At 41.0% G+C, this 20,298-nt stretch overlaps 3 protein-coding genes across 3 annotated transcripts; 1 reads left to right on the forward strand and 2 right to left on the reverse strand.

Moving 5' to 3' along the window:
• Nucleotides 1-122: 122 nt before the first annotated feature.
• LOC118101272 (dynein regulatory complex subunit 4) lies at nt 123-5,087 on the forward strand. Its single transcript, XM_035146874.2, has 11 exons — nt 123-194; nt 280-387; nt 630-827; nt 976-1,176; nt 1,265-1,319; nt 2,457-2,662; nt 2,896-3,063; nt 3,961-4,047; nt 4,126-4,335; nt 4,463-4,528; nt 4,611-5,087. Exons 1-11 carry the CDS (start codon nt 192-194, stop codon nt 4,752-4,754), a joined length of 1,446 nt encoding a protein of 481 aa, XP_035002765.1. The 5' UTR covers nt 123-191; the 3' UTR covers nt 4,755-5,087.
• Nucleotides 5,088-8,675: 3,588 nt separating this feature from the next.
• LOC118101259 (stimulated by retinoic acid gene 6 protein-like) lies at nt 8,676-16,370 on the reverse strand. Its single transcript, XM_035146863.2, has 18 exons — nt 16,275-16,370; nt 15,821-15,893; nt 15,316-15,416; nt 15,067-15,197; nt 14,849-14,969; nt 14,316-14,361; nt 14,081-14,206; nt 13,894-13,967; nt 13,205-13,313; nt 12,913-13,066; nt 12,669-12,744; nt 12,446-12,527; nt 12,147-12,195; nt 11,558-11,675; nt 11,333-11,452; nt 10,346-10,509; nt 9,821-9,964; nt 8,676-9,594 (listed from the first exon to the last, which is right to left on the reverse strand). The coding sequence occupies exons 1-18, from the start codon at nt 16,298-16,300 to the stop codon at nt 9,353-9,355; spliced, it is 1,956 nt and encodes a 651-aa protein (XP_035002754.1). The 5' UTR covers nt 16,301-16,370; the 3' UTR covers nt 8,676-9,352.
• A 930-nt stretch (nt 16,371-17,300) lies between these two features.
• On the reverse strand, nt 17,301-20,293 carry spink4 (serine peptidase inhibitor, Kazal type 4). Its single transcript, XM_035166879.1, has 4 exons — nt 19,996-20,293; nt 19,527-19,558; nt 18,518-18,630; nt 17,301-17,486 (listed from the first exon to the last, which is right to left on the reverse strand). Exons 1-4 carry the CDS (start codon nt 20,045-20,047, stop codon nt 17,441-17,443), a joined length of 243 nt encoding a protein of 80 aa, XP_035022770.1. The 5' UTR covers nt 20,048-20,293; the 3' UTR covers nt 17,301-17,440.
• Nucleotides 20,294-20,298: the final 5 nt, after the last annotated feature.

Below are 20,298 nucleotides of genomic sequence, written 5' to 3' on the forward strand. Positions count from 1 at the left end.
ATTGGTTTAGCCATTAGCTAACAGTTAGCAGCAGCGTTAGCTGCCATAAAAATGTGTGGCATCAAAGGCAGCTGCCTCTAAACAGTTTGGCATCAAAGGCAGCTGGCAACAGAATCTGCAGTGGCAGATTCTGTTGACACGGGAAGTTCAACGAGCTACCGCTTCCACGATTTGAGCTTGTCCTTACTGCGATGGTGAGTGAAGTTTCTATTGTTTCCTTTATGATGCATTAGCGCATGTTAGCTTAGCATCAGTGTTTAAACATCTGTTTGTTTCCAGGCACCAAAGGCTAAGAGTAAGAGTAAGAGTCCCGGGAAAAAGAAACCCGGGAAAAAGAAGTCCTCTGCGGTGGTGGTCAGTCAGTCCACAGAGATGTCCAAGGAACAGGTCAGAAGCTAACAATGCTAACAAGGCTACAGCTTTAGCTTCAGACTAAATCACATGATACAAACTGTTAGAACTGACTCCACTGTTTGGAGATTCTGTTTATATATATACATACACACACGTATATGTATACATATACATGTATATTACATGTTTAGTAGTAGTATTATATCACACTTTTCTTGTGGATATAAATATGATTTATTTAAGAACTGTGAAGAGCTCCCACTCTGACCCCACAGATGGAGGAGCTAATTGTTCATCTCGGTGAGGAGCTGAAGCGGGTGCGAGAGGACAAGAGGATCTTCAAGCTGGAGAGTGAAAAGAACCAGTCAGTCTGGGAAACTTGCAGGAGAGACATGGAGAGGGTGAAGGATGTGCTGAGGCAAAGACACCGGGAGAGAGAGGAGTTTCAGCAGCGCCACCGAGTGGAGATCAGTGTGAGTTGCACGTTTGTCCTCTGGTGCCACAATATTTCAAGACATTTTGTATTATTTTATAAACGTGGTTTTTGTTTTTTAAATGATGACAATTTTAGAATGATCAGGAGGTTTTCCTCTGACGCTCAGTGTGATGGTTGATGTCCAGGTTTACAAGGAGAAGATGAAGCACGTCCTGTCTGAGCAGCACAACACCGTCTCCGAGCTGAAGATGGACACCGCCGCCTCCGCATCACTGATACAGAACCAGCACACCGAGTCAGAGCTGGTGCTGCGGAGCGACACAATGCAGGCGGACGCCAGAGAGAAGACGCTTCGCAACAAAAAGTTCATCGAGGAACTCAAACTGGTAAGTCAGATTGAACCTCTACACTAAAACACTCTTTAGCTTCTCCATATTTTATTTATGTGAGTGAACATCGTTTGATTCTCAACAGAAACACCAGGTCGAACTGTTGGAGATGACAGACAACTATGACCGGAGAAACAGAGGTAAATTAACTGAACCCCTGGTGGTCAGAACATGCACTATAAATAAAGATTGACGACACGACGGCGCTCAGAAGTGAAGCCAAATCATCTGTATCGCCCCCTGGTGTCTGGCTGCAGTAAAGGTCATAAACCTCCTCCATGTTAGCAGACATGGGCGAAAGTAAAAAAGAAAATCAAAGTAGACGTAAAATAAATGTTCGTCAAAGATGGTTTCTGTCATCTCAGATAGTTTTTATCACACTGATGTTTGTTCAAGTGTTTCTGATCAGTTTAGTTTTAATTAGTTATTTGATGATATAAAGACGTCATGATTGACAGCTGACACTGACTCCTGATTGGTCGAGCACTTTCGGGTGAGATATTTTAGCTTCATCTTTGTACAGTGGGAGGAAGGGGAGAGGTGTCAGCATCTTCATTTACAGTTTATGTTTTAGACTCGGACAAATAATGTTAGTATGACGGGATCATGTGATTGATCACATGTAAAATCAGAGAAGGAAATAAATATAGATCAACCCACATCTTTAAAAACAGTTCTTAGAATTTATTCAGTTTGTCTTTCTGCAACAAAATCTGTTAATAATAATAATTTAATCAGCAGGAATAACAATTATGATTCCTACATATTAATGATCTTTCGTAGATAAAAAATGATAATCAGATTAACTGATCATTAATAAACCAATCAGATTCTGTTTGTTTCTATGGACGAAGTGTCAAGAAAATATTTATATAAAATGAATTTCATTAACTATTCTTTAAGCTTTATTAAATTTGTTAAAGTATAAAATTAGACTCATTTACAATCTATTTATAATGCCTATTAAAGTATCACATTTCAAGTGTTAAAAGATTTAACAAATTTATAAATCCGTATCTTTTACTTTAGTTTTTTACAAATGAAGATCTTAAATATTTCTGACACGTGGTCATAGATGCAGCCTGATAAATGATAAAGTGGTGTAACATTAAAACTATTGTTCTTAATGATTCAGCTAATTATTATTATAAGACAGAAAACTGAGGCTGTAAAAGACTTTTATTCTGAAGGTTTAGGCTTTTATTTCTTTACCTGAATCAGTTTAACCGACATTCACTAACTGATGAACTCTAATTCTTCTTCTGTCATTTCAATAGAACTGGAGGTGAAATTTAACGAGAAGATGCACACGACCATCGAGGTGGAGGAAAGGAAGAGGAAGTCAGAGGTCAATGAGCTTGACGACAGGATGGCCGCTCGAGTTGTGGCGCTGACGGAGGATCACGGCCGTGCTCTCAAAGTAGCTCAGGAGTATTACTCCAGCATTCAGAACAAAGTGCTGGCGGACGAGAAAGTGCTGAAGGTGAGAGACAGACAGTTAGGTTTGAGTGGTCAGGGGTCAAAGGTCACAGTGACCTCATGAAAATGAGTCGACATTATCCTGTTCTTTGAAAATGTTAAAAACTTTACAAGTGTAACTATAATCATCAATTTATTTTGATAACAAATTATCAAAGGGTTCTTTTCTCAGTTTTGACATTAAACATTCAGATGTTAATTTTCTGTTTTATGTGTGGTGCTTCTGTTTTTGTCCAGGAGGAGGCAGCAGAGGCGCTGAAGCAGCTGACACGAGTGGACAAGCAGCTTTCAGTTGCTCAGCGAGAAAACAAGCATCTGCGCGAGTCTCTGCACGAAACCCAGCAGCAGCTGCCCGAGCTCCGTGCTCAGCTGCAAGAATACAACCAGACCAAGGCCAAGATGGTGGTGCGTTCATAGCACACGACCTGATCTGAACCCAAACGCATCACTACTCAGTTATCTTTGTTCCCATAACATCGGTTTTCAGTGTTGACGTGTTTTCTAAGTTGGTTTCTCTTCTGAGACTTTGGTCTTGAAGGTTTTAAAGATGATGATTCTGGTCTGTTTCCAGCTAGGGACGATTCGTGGCTCTGACGTTCATGGTTTCAGAGAAACAAAATGAAACCGTTAATCTGAAAATTGTCTCTTTTATTTAATTACAAAGTAAAAAAATTCCTTGATCGCCAAACGTTAACGAGTTCTATCTTACCCCAGGTTCCATCCCTCCACCGAGTTTACAGCAAATCTGTTCATCCTGCTCACAAACACACAAACAAATAAAATAGATGACGGCCAGACAGGGGTGGAAACGTAACCTCTTTGATGGAGGTTAAAGGTTCAGATTTAGTGACATCTAGTGGTGAAGTTGCATGTTGCAGCTGAATACCCCTCACCTCACCCTCCCCTTCCAAACATGAAGGAGAACCTGTGCTAGCCCTCAGTTGTCAAAACTCTAAGGGTGTTTAGTCTGTCCAGTCTGGGCTCCTGAAAAAACATGGCAGCCTCTGTAGAGGGGACCCACTCCCGATGTTATTAAAAAGTATTTAAATATAAAAGGGCCGATTCTAGGGTAAAGAAAACAACAATTTGTACAATTTAGATGAAACACACTAGTGAAAACATCACTAGGATTATTTTATATTCAGTTTCGGCGAATAGATCCCTTTCACCTACATCTTACACACTGGACCTTTGAATGTTTTTTAATAGAAACTAAACCTCTGTCACATTATTTGTTGAATTGAAATGTAAACTAACGTCTCTAATCGATAATTTTCTTCTCAACATCTGATGGTGTGACAGAAGTCCGGTGCTCGGGCTAAGGTCGCCGAGAAGGAGCTGTGGGATCTGAATATCGAGCACGAGCTGCTGCGGCAGGCGTCTGAAAAGGTAACGTGGATTTTGTTGTCACGTGACGTCCTGTCAGCGCGGCGCCGGGAGTTGACCCGAGGTTGTGGTTGTCGGCAGGTTCAGGAGGAGTGCGACGAGTTGCAGAGGAAGCAGACAGAGGTCAAGTTGGCGCTGCAGCAGAAGAGAGGCCTGGAGCATCTGCGACTGGAGATGAGGCTCGCCGCTCTGACGGAAACCGTGGAGACGAGGGAGGGTCAGCTCCGTGCCGCGCTCTCCACTGCGGCCGCCACAGACACCGAGAAAAGCCGCGCCGCAAACATGCTTAAGGTGAGTGTCCACGAGTGTGAAGGTTCAGAGCAGACATGGTTCTTCTCCACAGGTGTGCTGTCAGGACACGTCCTCTGAAGACGCCACTTTGTGATTTAGGTCTTGAGTCTGATTCTTCTTCTCGTAGGAAACGTTGGAGTCAAAACGCGTGACCATTGCTGCGTTAGAGGAGGACCTGGATCAGGGGCATATGGTGAGTCGTCAGTGAACACGTCAAAGTGAGGCTGTAAAATACGTAATTTCCTGTGGTGACACGCTGAACATGTGACCTGCAGGAGTACGAGCAGCTGCTGCAGACCTCCACCCGCAGACTCAGGGCTCTGGGCGTCCCTCTACACGACTTCCCCTTCAGGCCCGCGAAGCAGAGACCAAGAGTCAACAAGTTGTACGCAAGAGTACAGAAAACTGCACGTAGTTAAACCGTCACGTTTTAGGCAACGAGTTACGTAAATGCCTAAAATACACGTTTTTTTATCTTTCTTGAATTTCAATTGCTGCTTTTAAGTACCGTAGGACCGTTATATATCTAATTTAGCTGCATTGTGCATTTAATGTAGAAAGCTTGAGCTGGCTGCAAAATACGACTTAAAATCCATTTTCAGTCACTTGATGTAACTTTGACCAATTGGATTTTTATTTCCCTCTGTTTGTGCAACATATCCACATTTTCAACTTTCAAATGCACAGTAGAAGCTTCCTAAGAGTTAGTTTTTCTCTTGTTAGCACAGGCCTGATATCTATGGAAGCCCATTTCCGCCACTGTGATGAAGAAAATAAAAATCTGTATCTCATAATTATGACTTAGTATCTCATTATTATGACTTAGTATCTCATAATTATGACTTGATACTGACTGTGGGCGGGGCGCAACAGAGCAGGGAAGCCGTGGTTGAGAGACTGCGGTCAGGACAGCCGCCTGTCTCGCGGAAGTGAGCTACTATGCATCGAGGCTGAGACATAACATAATCGATTCATGTTTTCTGCTCCGTTCATTGTCTTAGCGATGTGCTGCCGCTGCATAATTATAACCAGCGCTGCTCCAGGATCAGAACAGACGCTCATTAAAGGTCCGGTCGACCTGTATGTGTCGGAGTCTGTTTCCGCCTCACTTCCCCTCTGACCTGCGCTCACTTTACACTTTAACAATAAACACCAGCACTGATCACAAGTTAGTAGGACACGTACAGGACTGACGTTTACTTCGTGTTTGTTTGAGTTTGTAGTGGCCGTTCCATTTGGTTCCACATTACAATGGCCACTTGTATTATGTCTGCTGAGTGTTTCTTGCGTTTGACTCGTGTCCAACATATAGACCCCGCCACGCTGGCTGGGCAACCCAATGTCACACAACTCCAGGAGGCAGGTTAAACTTAAAAAAAGGGTTTTATTTTCCGTTCCAGCACATCACAGACACTCCGTCTTTCCAAACCTGTCACGATGTCCCTTTATCACGTTTCCACAGTATCACGATATCACGGTCAAAACTTGTTTCGGTCCACTCAACAGACTCCACACTCACCACGATCTTCATGCGCCTCCATAACCACCACGCGCATCCATGATGAACCGCTTTGCGGCCTCATCAACTGTCTCAAACAAAAAAGCCGCAAAAAAGCGCCGAAAACAGAATATAATTGAATATAGCAGACACACTATACAAAATATATTTTAACTGTATAAAACTAAAACTACAAACCTGGATAATAAAAGAAAATATCAAACCAACATAAATATTTAACGACACACACGCAGGCTGCATAGTGGCTCTTACAGAGTTCATGAGACACATGTTTAAACACCGTGTGCACGCAGTCCCCCGCTCCACACAACACGAGACGTTACGCGCCGCGCACAGTCAGGACATCAGGGTTAAAGTGACGGAACGATCCGGAGTCATGATCCGTCATCATCGATTAATAACTAAATACATATTGTAGCCGAGCGTTTTGTTCACTTATTCTGTCAGGCCTCAGCCCAAAAAGGACACGAGAGATGGTTATTAAATGGGGACATCACACCCGTTTATTTTGCGTCACACTTAAGAACTTCACTCTTCACAGAACCCCCTTACGTTAGAACCCCTTTCAAAACAAGAGTCCCAACCTACAACCTGCTTATAACAGGAACTACACATCAACCTTCCATAATAAAGTCACTAAATATGATTATCAGTTTGTGTGAAGAGGGACAGAGACGAGCACACAAACACACACACAAACACACACACACACACACACACACACACACACAGAAACGCACACTCCCGCAGACTGACCCTGCAGTCAGTATCTCATAATTATGAGATAACTATGTCATAATATCGTTCCGTCACTTTAACCCTGATGTCTTGACTGTGCGCGTCGTGTTGTGTGGAGCGGGGGACTGCGTGCACACGGTGTTTGATACAGTCTATGGTCTTCATCTGTGATTAAAGTATGACTTTGAAGTTGATCAAAGGAATCCTCCTTTGATAGGAATCCTCCTTTGATCAACTTCAAAGTCATACTAGTGTTGTAGAATGAAACAGATCATAGCAAATTAGCTCACCTATTTAAGAGAAACATTTGTCAGTGGAACCAGACACGACGACCGTGAGCCAACATCAGACACACGAGAAACTTCTCTCCAGTGACTTTCGACCATCACAAGACAAGAGAATACTCTACAAAAACTTTTGTACACAGCTACAGAAGAAAGTACTCTACAGAAACCTTCTTGCTACACTGCAGCACCTGTTAATCGACATGGAGAGGATCAAAAGCTCAGGAGATGAGCAACACAAGTGCAGCATGAAGAAGAAAAGGCTTCCCCGAGCCCTCCAGGACTCGCAGAGGGAGAACCAGGAGCTTGGCTGAAAACGCCCGTCTGAAGGAGCTGGAGGCTGAAAGCGCCCGTCTGGAGGAGCTAGAGGCTGAAACGCCTGGCTGAAGGAGCTGGAGGTACTAAACGGCCGACTGGAGGCTGAAAATGCCATGCTGAAGGCTGAAAATGCCCGGGTGAAAGACCTGGAGGCTGAAAACAACCAACGGCTGGAGAAGCTGAGGGCTGAAAACGCTGCTCTCAAAAGCAGATCACCATGAAAATATTTCCTGGGGAGAAGAGAGGAAAAGATGGTCGGTTCTGCTCATCTGTTGAAGTAAACGCTGACCAGCGTTCAGCTCGTGGTCTGAAAGCCAAAGAAGGAGCTGGAAAGGCAGAACATGAACAGTTAGTAAAAGAGAGAGGTCGTTCCTTAAAAGGAAGTCTCGAATGGACCTCCAGCAGACAACGCACCATCCTCAGAGGGCAGGTCTAGGAAATAGGGCGCAAAAATGAGATTAGATAGTGTACAAGAAGTCAGAAAAGAAATCGCTGGGACGCCATAAACTCTGATCCAGCAGAACATTGCAGTACGTCAACTCATTCTGATTATAATATTGATTGTTGATTGTTCCGATTCAGACTTTGAAAAGAAAAGAGTTAACATGTCTCTTGTTTTCAGGAACAGCTACACTAGAGGGGTCAGAAGAAAGAGAGAAGAAAGAAAGGAAGAAGAGCGAGAAGGAGAGAAGATGGAGAAGAAGAAAGGAAGAAGGAGAAGATGAAAAAAAAGGGAAGAGAGAGAATGAGGGGACGACGAGGAGAGGCTGTTTTCTTACTTAAACCCTCCTAATCTCCTCCCCATCCCTGCCGTCAATCATCCCCTCATCCCAGCTCCCCCCACTACCTTACACCTTAACCCCCTACCCTCCCTCATGAACTCAAACAAACACAAAGTAAACGTCAGTCCTGTACGTGTCCTACTAACTTGTGATCAGTGCTGGTGTTTATTGTTAAAGTGTAAAGTGAGCGCAGGTCAGAGGGGAAGTGAGGAGGAAACAGACTCCGACACATACAGGTCGACCGGACATTTAATGAGCGTCTGTTCTGATCCTGGAGCAGCGCTGGTTATAATTATGCAGCGGCAGCACATCGCATACTTAGTATCTCATAATTATGAGATACTAAGTCATAATAATGAGATACTAAGTCATAATAATGAGATACTAAGTCATAATTATGAGATAGTAAGTCATAATTATGAGATACTAAGTCATAATTATGAGATACTAAGTCATAATTATGAGATACTAAGTCATAATAATGAGATACTATCTCATAATAATGAGATACTAAGTCATAATAATGAGATACTAAGTCATAATTATGAGATAGTAAGTCATAATAATGAGATACTAAGTCATAATTATGAGATACAGATTTTTATTTTCTTTATCACAGTGGTGGAAATGGGCTTCCATAGATATCTGCAGATTTTATGACTAGTCTGTTTTATACGGTAAAGCTCTTTGCAATGTGAATTTCTTACAGATGTCTACACATAAAGTTTATTATTATCATACAGAAGCTATCCAGTTAGATCTGTATTGCACAAACCTCCAATGATAAGCAGAATATCTGTGTGATGCAGCTGATTATAATAAAAACTATTATCAAAGAATGGCCCAGCTGTACCTCCATGTCCACTTCTACAACAGATGTTACAGACGTTATTGTGATTATGTACAAAGGTTCACATTTACCTCTGACTGTATATAGACAATACAACAGTTCAAATTTGACTTAATGATTTTTCCAGCAGATGTTTCTATAGTCAATGGTATAAACTCTGGAGACAAGACTAAATAAAGCTTAGGTTTTATCAACAACAACAACAACAACAACACATATTTAAATCTTTCAACCGCATACAATTAATCTCTGGTACCGGTTATCACACTATCATTATATGAAATGAGTAGAAAGATGAAATCTACCTCTGATCACATTAACCAAGTCAAATCAGTCTGATTGTAGTGTCAGGCTTTTTGTCACGAATGAGCCCATTAATAAAATCATAAACTCTGCCTTTGCCTCGTGAGATGACAAGCAGCACATTACTCCCTTAGCGACATGGTGATCCACCACAAAAGGGCTCATGTACAATCTTGGATTTCAAGCCTTTGTTTTATGAAAAAGAATCAATGGAAATGTTTCTTCAACAGTCCTCTGATGGAGTGACTATGACCTCTGGCAGGGACTGTGACTCCACTTGGCTTGTCTGCGTTAGTGAGGCCATGACCCAAGCCCGCACCAGCATGTCTGCCTGGGGAGATGAAGATGTCCGTAACAACGAGGATGAGGAGAGGTGCTGCTTTCTGAGCGGGATCAGATGAGGGTTTCTCAGCAAAGTGTGAAACAACATCCAGCGCCTCCTGGCCTTACTGTTAACAGGTGGTTCTACAAAAAAAAGTTAGAAGTTAATAAACTGGAAATTAAAAATAATGAGGAAAGAAATGCACAAATAAAAAAATTAAAATAATATCTTGTATCAACATATCAATAAGTGCCAGGTCTTTTAAAGGGAATCCTTATTTTGTTGAAAACTTGGTGCATCTTAGTGGACAGACTGAAGCAGTAGTTATTTAGTGGATTGTACATGTCATAGCTACACACACACACTGACCAGATGGCATGTTGTTGAATGTGGAGTATGCAGAAGCCTTGTGTCTCTCCAGCTTGTTGGAGACGAGCAGCTGACAGAAACACACCATGACTGGATTGTTATGATAGTGGTCAGCAAAGATCATCCCAATCCAAGTACTGTAGCCTGGAATGTGGGGAAATACTGTTACAGCCACACACCATTGACGAGACAGAATAGTATATTTACAATAGTCATGTTTATAGGTATATATTTATATTATATATATTTTTTCCTTAGATATTTTAGGAAAATGCTTAATTAAGGAAACGATAGCTAATTGACTGGATTGTTGATTAACCATCTCACTTATCTACAAACACATTAAAAAGTAATACATTTATATACACTGACTGCTTTATATAAAGCTTCTCTGACATATTCCTAAACCCAATCTACTACTTGTCACAGTATGACAATGCTTTGTGAAATACTGTCATCTACTGGATGATGTTTTGCAAGCACCTCAGAGACTGTGTATATGTGTTGGAATGAATTTCATCTCACCGGCATCCATGCTTTCATATCCTCTCTGCATGATGGTTCGGTCTATGCGTGACACCAGCCACGTTCCTACAACGATGCTGCACAGCAGCCTCAAGATGCAGTTGCTGATCCCCATCACCACGTTGTAGAAAAAGAAGAAGTAGTTGAAGCAGTGGAACGCCTTCCTGTAGAAGAGGAGAGGAAAGTACTGCACCATACAGATTTACACTGTTCTAATAACATTTGACAAAGGGTTATTGAAGGGATCTTCCGCATTGTGAATTGCGATAATTCATTAATGCCACTTTACACTAATGTTTGCATATAAGAAAATAGGTTTAGTTTAATTTCTTTCCCTTGATATTTTCTTTATGCATCATCATCAAGTTCTTGCTTTTCTACATGATATTAAGCTCTGTGGTGAGAAAATCTTTTTTACATGAATTAACAGATACCTGTGTAAAACTGTGGCTCTACTTTCCCTGGAAGATGTCTCTGAAATACAGACTGACAGAGACATCACCTTGGCAGAGGTGTTGAAGGGATTGACCACTCCCTGTGGAGCACATTGTATTGTAAATTAGCCTGTCCTGGGTTTTTGATGTAGTATTCACCTTTTGTTGTCACAGAAGCATTGACCAACCCACTACACAACCTCTTGTTTCAGACTTGCCTTGATGTAATGGGAGAACCTTAACTCTGAATACTGACCATCAGACAGAGCTGTAGTGTACTTTGACCTGTGATATGTTTGAATGGGCCCTTAGACCTGAAGGATTTTTTATTCTTTCACACATGTAAGTGAGGAAATTAAGTTTTAGGACTTCGTCATCACATTTTATCCTGAGCCAGTCCACATAACACAGCAAATAATTAAATATTACATTTTTAATCTACTGCTTTATTACCAACTCTTCCTCTTTCGACAGTATTTGCAGGCAAATAGATGATCTGAGTTTTAGTGTTGCGTCCATCTGATGTTTTTATGGCGCCCACTTATAAACCCACCTGTTGTTAAGAGCCAGAGGTTTGTCTTTATCTGTCGGAGACATTTTGTCCTGGAGGAAGAAGATCTGCACCAGAGCAACCTGGAGAATCACCAGGCTGATTATCAGACCGATGGTGAGACTGAGAGACAAAGGAGAGAAAAGTAAAAATCCATCAGTAACAGTGTCTTTCTCTCAATCTAACCATCCAATCATATATTCACAACCACAGGGAAAGCACTCTTACACAATGATTCCCAGGTTAGTGAGCATAGTCAGTACTTTCCCATGCTGTATAGGGATAAACAGCACATAGGCCACGAGCAGGGCCAACAGGAAGTGGACAAAATGGACAATCAGATAGCCTAAAAAAGAAAAGAAAAAAAACTTAAGAGAGTCATGCACAGTTATCTCATATTGTATTTTATCACTTTTCATATTTTAAAAATACAGTGGAAGCTACATGTGCAACTACTGTATATTTTGTGTAATTATTATGTTAGCAGATTCTTGTAAAGAGGGATCGCTCATATCTACATTTTATGGAATTATCATTGAGGCTAATGCAAATATTTTATTTTGAAGCTGCCTCTGTGATATTTTCGACCAATTTGCTGTATTTTTGTGACACATTTCATGACAAAAGAACAAAAGACTGAAAAGATTCATCTTTTCCCTCCTTTTGTGGGTTCAGACACTAAGTAGAAACAAGACAAATAAACACTGGGTCCCAAAGCCTGAATAAAGGAAGTCCTAATGTAGATCATTCGCTGCTCTTGTTGTTTTGGAAGCATGCTGCACATGTGAGTTGTACACGTGTCTCGGATGAAGCTCACCCCACAGTGTAAACGCTATTTGCCATCCAGAGTATCTTGCAATGGAAGCCTGTAAAAGTCAATGAGAAAATCCTGTTTGTATTTATTAGGTCTTTTGCCCAAAAGAGTGTGTGAAATAAACATATGTCATAATATAAGAAAAATGTATACAAAGAGATACAAACAACAATGCATTTAATATATTTAGTCAACTGGTTTGTGTTTGTGTGTGTGTGTGTGTGTGTGTGTGTGTGTGTGTGTGTGTGTGTGTGTGTGTGTGTGTGTGTGTGTGTGTGTGTGTGTGTGTGTGTGTGTCTTACTACGCTGACAGCAGAACTGGGTTTGTGAAACTTCTCAGGAAGAAAACCCCTCTGTCCTCTCCACAGTCTCTTCAAGTGTTTCCTGTAGCATCATTAAAACATGTAGAGAAATTCCCATTAAATTTTACAGATTTTTAAATATTTTTTAATAATTTTTCCAACATTTAACAATAATATGTTTTAGTTGAACATTATAGTTTTGATTTTTTTATGGATCTCTAACCTGTAACATGCCAATACATGGAAAGTGTACGCAACAGAGTTGAGACTAGCGAAGATGGTGGTAGCTAGCCAAGACTCTGAAAATAAAGAAAGAAGATAAAGTTAAAGAAGTTATAACGTGTTTCATATAGCAGATGAAAGATTAATTTAGACTTAAGAATAAAGGAAGCAGGACAGGTCTCACATTAATCCCACAGACCATGAAAGCACCAGACTATATGGGGGGTGCAGACCGACTCACTCACTCCGAGCCACGACAATGAATTCTTCCAGCTGTGGTATCATGGCTCCCAGAGCCTCAGTCTGGTTAGAAGAAGAAACCAGTTGTTGCAATGTGTCCTTCCACCTGTCCACTTGGCCAAAAGCCTCATTACTGAGACTGTAGTCTGCGAGAGTCATCTGGAGAAATTACAAAAGAGAAAATGAATACAACTGTCCCTGAAGCACATGCACAGATTATTTACTTGGGTAACATTTTCTGAACCAAGCCCACAGTTGAGATATTTGATTTTGCAGAATTATAAGAGATGTCTTTACCGTATATAGGCCTATGAGGGATATAATGGAAGTGCCAATGATCCTGTTGGGGAACTTGAAGTGTGGGTCCCACTCATACACCCGCCTCTGGAACCAGCTGAGTGGTTTACTGTAACACAAAAAGGTCAAAACCCCTGTGGGTGTATATATGTAGGTGTGTGTACACAGATCCAAGCTGCTTTCAAGTGTCATCTGAATACTCGCACTGGAACTACAAATATTGCGAGAGCTGCTGCACGAGTAGCATCTTTTAAACATAACAACTTTCTAACTCGGACTCTCACAATATCAATGCGGTAAGGGAACTAACTCTAAAAGTATGGATGCTGAAGTTTACCAGCAGCACATGAACAGAGCTCACTGGATTTAAAGCCAGACTGCACTGAGCTGCTTTACCACACAACAGTAATATACAAAACATTTTTTGGATATGATTAGACAGATTTTCATCTTGATGGATTATCATATTTAAAATTGACTTTCTCAAAATATGTATGATAACACAACATAACAAAATATACTATAATATATACTTATTATAATTTCACATTAAGAGTTTCACAATTAATAGGAAACTAGTAAGAACTTGAAATAGAGGATGTCATAATAGGAAATTAACCCTAACCCCTAACCCTAACAACAAAAAGCACACTTGAATGCAGCATCGTATGTATGAGTGTGCATTGTACCTGTGTGCTGGTGTTTTCCTCAGCAGTCCCTTCACATGCTGCACCTGGTGTCGCTCAATCAGCTCCTCGGGGTCCTGGCAGCAGATTCAGCACAAACATTCTCACACAGAGTTTGTTGTTTGTTGAGAAAAATGATCTCTAATCACAGCACATCCCTTCAGACATTTCACGCATGAGTCAAACTGACCTCCTGTTCCAACTGCAGCCGTATTCGAACACCTTTAACCAGGATGTAAATAAATCGACCCAAGAGGAAGAGGAGGGAGAGGATGCACGGCCACTGGATGATCACCTTCTGGTATGGACCTAAAATCTTTAAAATCACACAAAGTCTTCCAGTCATTTAGCTTTTTCATGAGGATACACACTGCAGCCGGCACAATACGCTTCCACAAGCAAGCAGGGGTTCAGTACTCACCTACCTTACCATCAGGACAGGTGAACGTGTCCCACACTGTGACGATGATCCTACAAACAAGGCATGTATTATTTTTGGATAGTAAAATATAGTCATCCACATGTACCTCTGTCAAAGAATTTGTTAAATATTTTTCGCCCTGTTCGATGGTTTGTGTTTTTGTTTGTTTGTCCACAGGTAAAAACTACTAGAAAGATTTCCATAAAGCTTTTACATATTTTCCCCCTCTCTCTAATATCGCAGGAGATAAAGGAATTTTTGGTCATTTTTTTTTATCAATTTCCCAGCTATTAATTCATAGATCTTGATGAAAATAATTACACACATTTATGAGACTGATATTTATGAATATGCGCAATTTGGTGCAGATCCAAATTAAAGTCTGGATCTACTGAGTTTAAATATGCTTTCACAAGGGGACGGTTTGGGCCTTGGTGGAGGCTCTCTGAGTGCCATCCTGCAGAATGACTTCACATTTTGTGATATACATGTAACTAGTATGTCACTATAACATATATAAGTAGGTTAAATACTCACCAGGACAGAGAGTAGAGTATTCCCAGCACAGCACCAGCTGTTCTAAAAGGCGTGGACAGACAAGCAAAGAAAGGAAAATACACTATGCCCACTTCTAAAGCTCCCACCAGGTACACGAGAGCTGTGGAGAACAGTCAGAAAACATCCCATCAGTTAATGTATGCATTAACTGTTTACATATGCTAAAGATGTGTGTATATGGATAACAGCGGGAGTACCTCGAGCCCAGGGTGGGAAGGTGAAGGGGATGTAACTTTCAGAGAAGAGCAGCAGGACGCTGCTGGACACTGCACCAAAAGCAAACCCATAGGACCAACGGTTACTGAGGCTGCCTATAGTATCCAAAGGCCTGGGGGACAACAATGAAAGCATTTCATAAACATATAGCTACTTTGCTGAGGTGGGTGTCAAAGACTAAGGGTCCATTTTTCCTCTTCACAGATTTATTGTTGTTGCTGCTGACTTACACCACGATGCCAAAACGTCCCCCCAGGAAGGGCAGTCTGCGGTCGATGGCCAGGCTGTATGCTCTCTTCTGGAGGAAGGAGAGCACCGCTACAATCAACACCTGGAAAACAATAAATCAATATACATGAACAAATCTACTGGAACAAATACATAGACTTCTTCTGTATATTACAGAGGTGGCAGGATGATCTGCTGAATCCAGGGGCCATCTTTGAAAAATATGTCTCATATACAACACTGTGTGCATCATGAGTGCCGCAGCTTGATCCAAAGCTCTCCATGTGTTTCGTTGCAGTGCTACATATTGTAATTCTGTTCGTCCACATCATTTACAGGTTGAGTCAAAATGTTGATTCTCAGTATACTTCTCGGCTCCCTTTGACATTCATCTCAGTGCACGACACACAACGAAATGAAGAAGCACAACAAAATGTTAGTTTCAGGGAGAAGTCACTTTCAATGTGATTACGTTCATGTTGCAGATTCAATGGATGGACGACTTACAGCAGGTATGAGTGACAGGTGCAGGAAGAGGTCCACAGAGATTCCACTGTGACAGGCCTGAATTGTGGAGATCCTGGAGAAGCAGTGACAGTATGAACATGAAAATGATCCAGGGACAGAATGAAACTGAGTCTAAATGAACGGGACCAGATGGACCTGAGTGGAACAGACAAAGCCTAAACTTAACTACACAAAACATAATTACTCAAGGAAGGCAGACATCAGCACAGAAGACTGTGTTTGTGCGATCTGCAAATCATTAACATTTTATAGTACCGTTCCCAAAGTCTATGTGTGCAATGCTCTGTTTGCTAATCCTTCCTCCTAAGTCTCCAGGTTCAGATTTGCTCTTCCTCCGTCTTCAGGTAGCTTATCTCAAACATTAACTTAACGAGCTGACGGTAACAAAGTACAGAGCAGCATCATAATGTATCTTGATACAATCTGTACTTACTCATGTTCCACACGGTCTTTTACCATCCTGGATCAGTCCGTTGATTGAAGCCTGCTCCACTGTGAAGATAAAGGAAGTGACTGTGGATCAATGTCTCTTCTCTATTTCCTGGTTTCAGTCATGTGACTCACACATTTGACCCCTGGATACAACACTTTGAGTTACGTCTTTATTTGCTCACACTTTGTATTTTTGTCAATATCACACACACACACACGCACACGCACACGCACACACATTATGTCCAAATGCACCAACCACACCAAGGCAATTTCCTGTATGTGTAAATATACTTGGCAATAAAAAGAATTCTGATTCTGATTACATTTAGCTGACGCTTTTATCCAAAGCGACTTACAATAAGTGCATTCAACCATGAGGGTACAAACCCAGAACAACAAGAATCAAGAAAGTACAATTTTCTTCAAGAAAGCCAAACTACAAAGTGCTGTAAGTAAGGGCCATTTAAGTGCTACAACCATTTTAGTTGAAACTTTTTTAGAAATGTTTTTATTCAAGGTATAGTCGGTGCACACACACACACACACACACACACACACACACACACACACACACACACACACACACACACTATTGACTACTGTGTTACTCAGTATAAGGAGTGTAAACAACTAGCTCACCCACCGAGATAACCAACAGATCATTCACCCCGTGTCCGCGTTACAAAGGAATGCATCTCAGATTGTGTTACAGAAGCCAATAAATCCCATTTCCTTTCTTTCCTTTCACCTGATATCAGCTTTGTTAATTCATTATTAATTTATTTTAATTCTAGCCTCTGTTTTACTCCATCCGTCCATTAATCCATTATCTTTACCACTTTTCTGTTAAGAGGGGAGCCGGAGCCAATCCCAGCCGACATAGGGCGAGAGGCGGGGCCCAACCTGGACGGATCGCTAGTCCGTCACAGACCTGTTTTACTCCTATATACATAACCCAGACTTCAAAATGATGCTAAATTGAGTGAGTTATTGATTAAGAAAAAATATAGACATCACAAGAAGAGACTGCTGAATCATATTTAATTGCTCATGACAATTAGAGGAAAATCTTTAGGACAGTTTGGATCCAGTTATGTCAAAGATCCACAATGGACACATGATCCGATCCTGATGAGTCCCTGGTGACGTCTCCTCCGGTGCAGATCAGCAGCTCTCCTCCTTGACGATCAAGATTTCCATCCTGGTTGTTCTGCAAAGAGAATTGTAACATGACTTGTCTGGGATTCATTTTGTTTTATGCGTTCACTTTAGTTCTGAATGAAATCTCAACATCTACTTAACTGACTGGCACAAACTGTACAGACATTCATGGTTCCCAGATGATCCCTATGGGTTTGATGTTGTGGTTTGTGATTAAATACCTGCAAAACTAATGACCTCACACTCAGATGAACTTTGTGTTTAGGATTAATCATTAATCATAACTTTATTGATTTAATACCTTTCACAATACAAAGTGCTTCCCAAAGCTGGACCAATGAAAAACAAGAAAACAAAACATGAAAGTCAATAAGTGACAATGTACATAAAACAGTGGTAAAAGAAAAGGATATATAACATCAAATATATAGCTGATGAGCTAAAATCAATTATGTTAAGTTGGTAAAAGTGAGTTTTGAGAGATGATTTAAAATCAGACAGTAATGTTTTAAGTCAAAGCTAAACTATTAGCATGATACTGTGGGAAACTAACCCACTGATGTTTTGTCATTGTGCCACGTTCATGTTAGCATTTAGCATAAAGCACAGCTGTGAACTAACAGTAGCTTCACAGGGCTGGTAGCATTGACTCCAGGAGACTCTTTAGTAAAAGGACACTGTTACTACCTTAAAACTGAAAATCATGAGACAAAGACTGAGACATTTTTTGATTTGAAAAAGATATTTGAGAAAAAGATCTGAAAACACAATATCCACAAAGATCATCTAAAATCTATTGCTTTGTTCCATAAAGGCACGTGTGAATATTATTCTGTGACCAGAGTTGTGACTGTCGTTTCTGAATAAAGATTAGAGACCTTTAGCTCATCCCCCATGAACAGAATCATGAAAAACAGGCTACATTTGAAATCTTCCAGTGATGTGTTGTGGTCATGGTTCAGTATCTTTAAATGAATTCACCACCAGATGGCGACTGGAGCATTTTTTCCCCCTTCCATAAAGAGAAGATGGGTGTTGTGGAAATGTCATGAGAGAGGAGCAGCTGTGTGTTGTACTCACTGCCTCTGGACACACAGGGTACACTCGTTGGCATAAGTGTTTCCATCGCTGCCGCACACAGGAGCGAGGTTCAGAGGGCACGCCACGATCTCCTCCATGCTAGGACACGAAGGCTGCCAGAAAATCCACCATTATGATGTGACAACAACAACAATAACAACATCTTAATGACAGCAATAATACATTCGGAATATTCTGATATGAGGTTTGGGTTTTTAAAAGGCTTAAATTCTCCCAACACTACATAAGCAATAAAGATATTGTTTTTGTATATTTGTCTTGGACACACACACACACACACACACACACACACACACACACACACACACACACACACACACACACACACACACACACACACACACACACACACACACACACACACACACACACACACACACACACACACACACACACACACACACACATCCTGGATAAGACATTGCATTGACTTCCATTCATTGCGGACAGCCCAACCAAAACCTAACCTTAAAATGAAAGTTCGACTCAAAACAGCTTCATTTACACCATGATTTCAGCCTAATGTCCACTGTTATCCACTTGGATCCGGAGGAGGAGGACAACAGCAGACATTTAGGCTAAATGAATGTCGGGCTTGTGGGCACTGGGATCACACCACAGCAGCAGAATGGAGGCATGTTCTGTTTTTTTCCGTTGTTTTTTTATATTTTTAAGAATTGGTCACCAGTTACTGGAATTGTATTGGATTTGGCTGAAACGCTGTTTCCCCCTTAAACTCCAGAAGTGTTTTGTGGACTCAAACACTTCACCCACCTCTCCAATTCATGCCTAACCCTGAACTTAACCGAACCACAGTTCACATCTTACCACTAACCTTAGCCAGGACCTTATCAGGACCAGGCTTTGGTCCCCATGAGGTCCACAGGTTCTGACAAGGTCAGTGTTTACACTAGAAAAGGCCATAAAACACTAACTAAAGTGATTACACACACACACACACACATATATACATAAATATGCTCGTCACCTTTCTCACGAGTCCTGACGTCTTCTCTGCATCTGTGAGAAAAGGCACATGATTTCTATTCATATATAAATCTAGAAATAATGAACCATGATAGAGTCCAGATCAGTATATAAATAACCCACAAATATCATTGACAACATGTGTGTCGACATGAATGAAAAGTAATTTCATGTCAACATCATACGCTACCTGTGATATATTTTATTATAGTACCTAATATTGATATTTCTGATCCATTAATGTTAATACACAACAAATATAGAAACAAATAGAGTATATAAGTGCATACTGTACAAAAAACAAGAAAAATTGTGCCTGTACCAAGCGTTAATACTTTTTATAGACGCAGTGAGGTTTAACTCTATGGTCTCTAAACAGAGAGAACTCAAAGTTTGTCTATAGACTTACATTTTAATCTATAACCTTTCAAACTAGAAGGCAAAAACACCTCAAATTTAGTGTTTGTTACCTGCAGCCAAACAAATAAGCAGGAGTCCCAGGAAAACAGCTCTTCCAGTCATGTTGGTGGATGAATAACTCAGGAGGGACAGGAACCTTTGAATGTGTCAGTGTTTTCACTGGCAATAAAACTGTGTTTGTGTGCGTGTGTGTGTGTGTGCGCACACTCGTGTGGGAACGCAGCAGGTGAAACTAGTCACACAATCACATGCACAATCTAGAAACTCACAGTCATCAGCACACATTAACACCCACACCCCCAAACATACGGTAAACATATCTTTTGTTCAGTCAGTAGCTACAAACTTCCATT

Source organism: Hippoglossus stenolepis, chromosome 2 (genome assembly GCF_022539355.2).
Source record: "Hippoglossus stenolepis isolate QCI-W04-F060 chromosome 2, HSTE1.2, whole genome shotgun sequence".
NCBI classification, from domain to species: Eukaryota; Metazoa; Chordata; class Actinopteri; order Pleuronectiformes; family Pleuronectidae; genus Hippoglossus; species Hippoglossus stenolepis.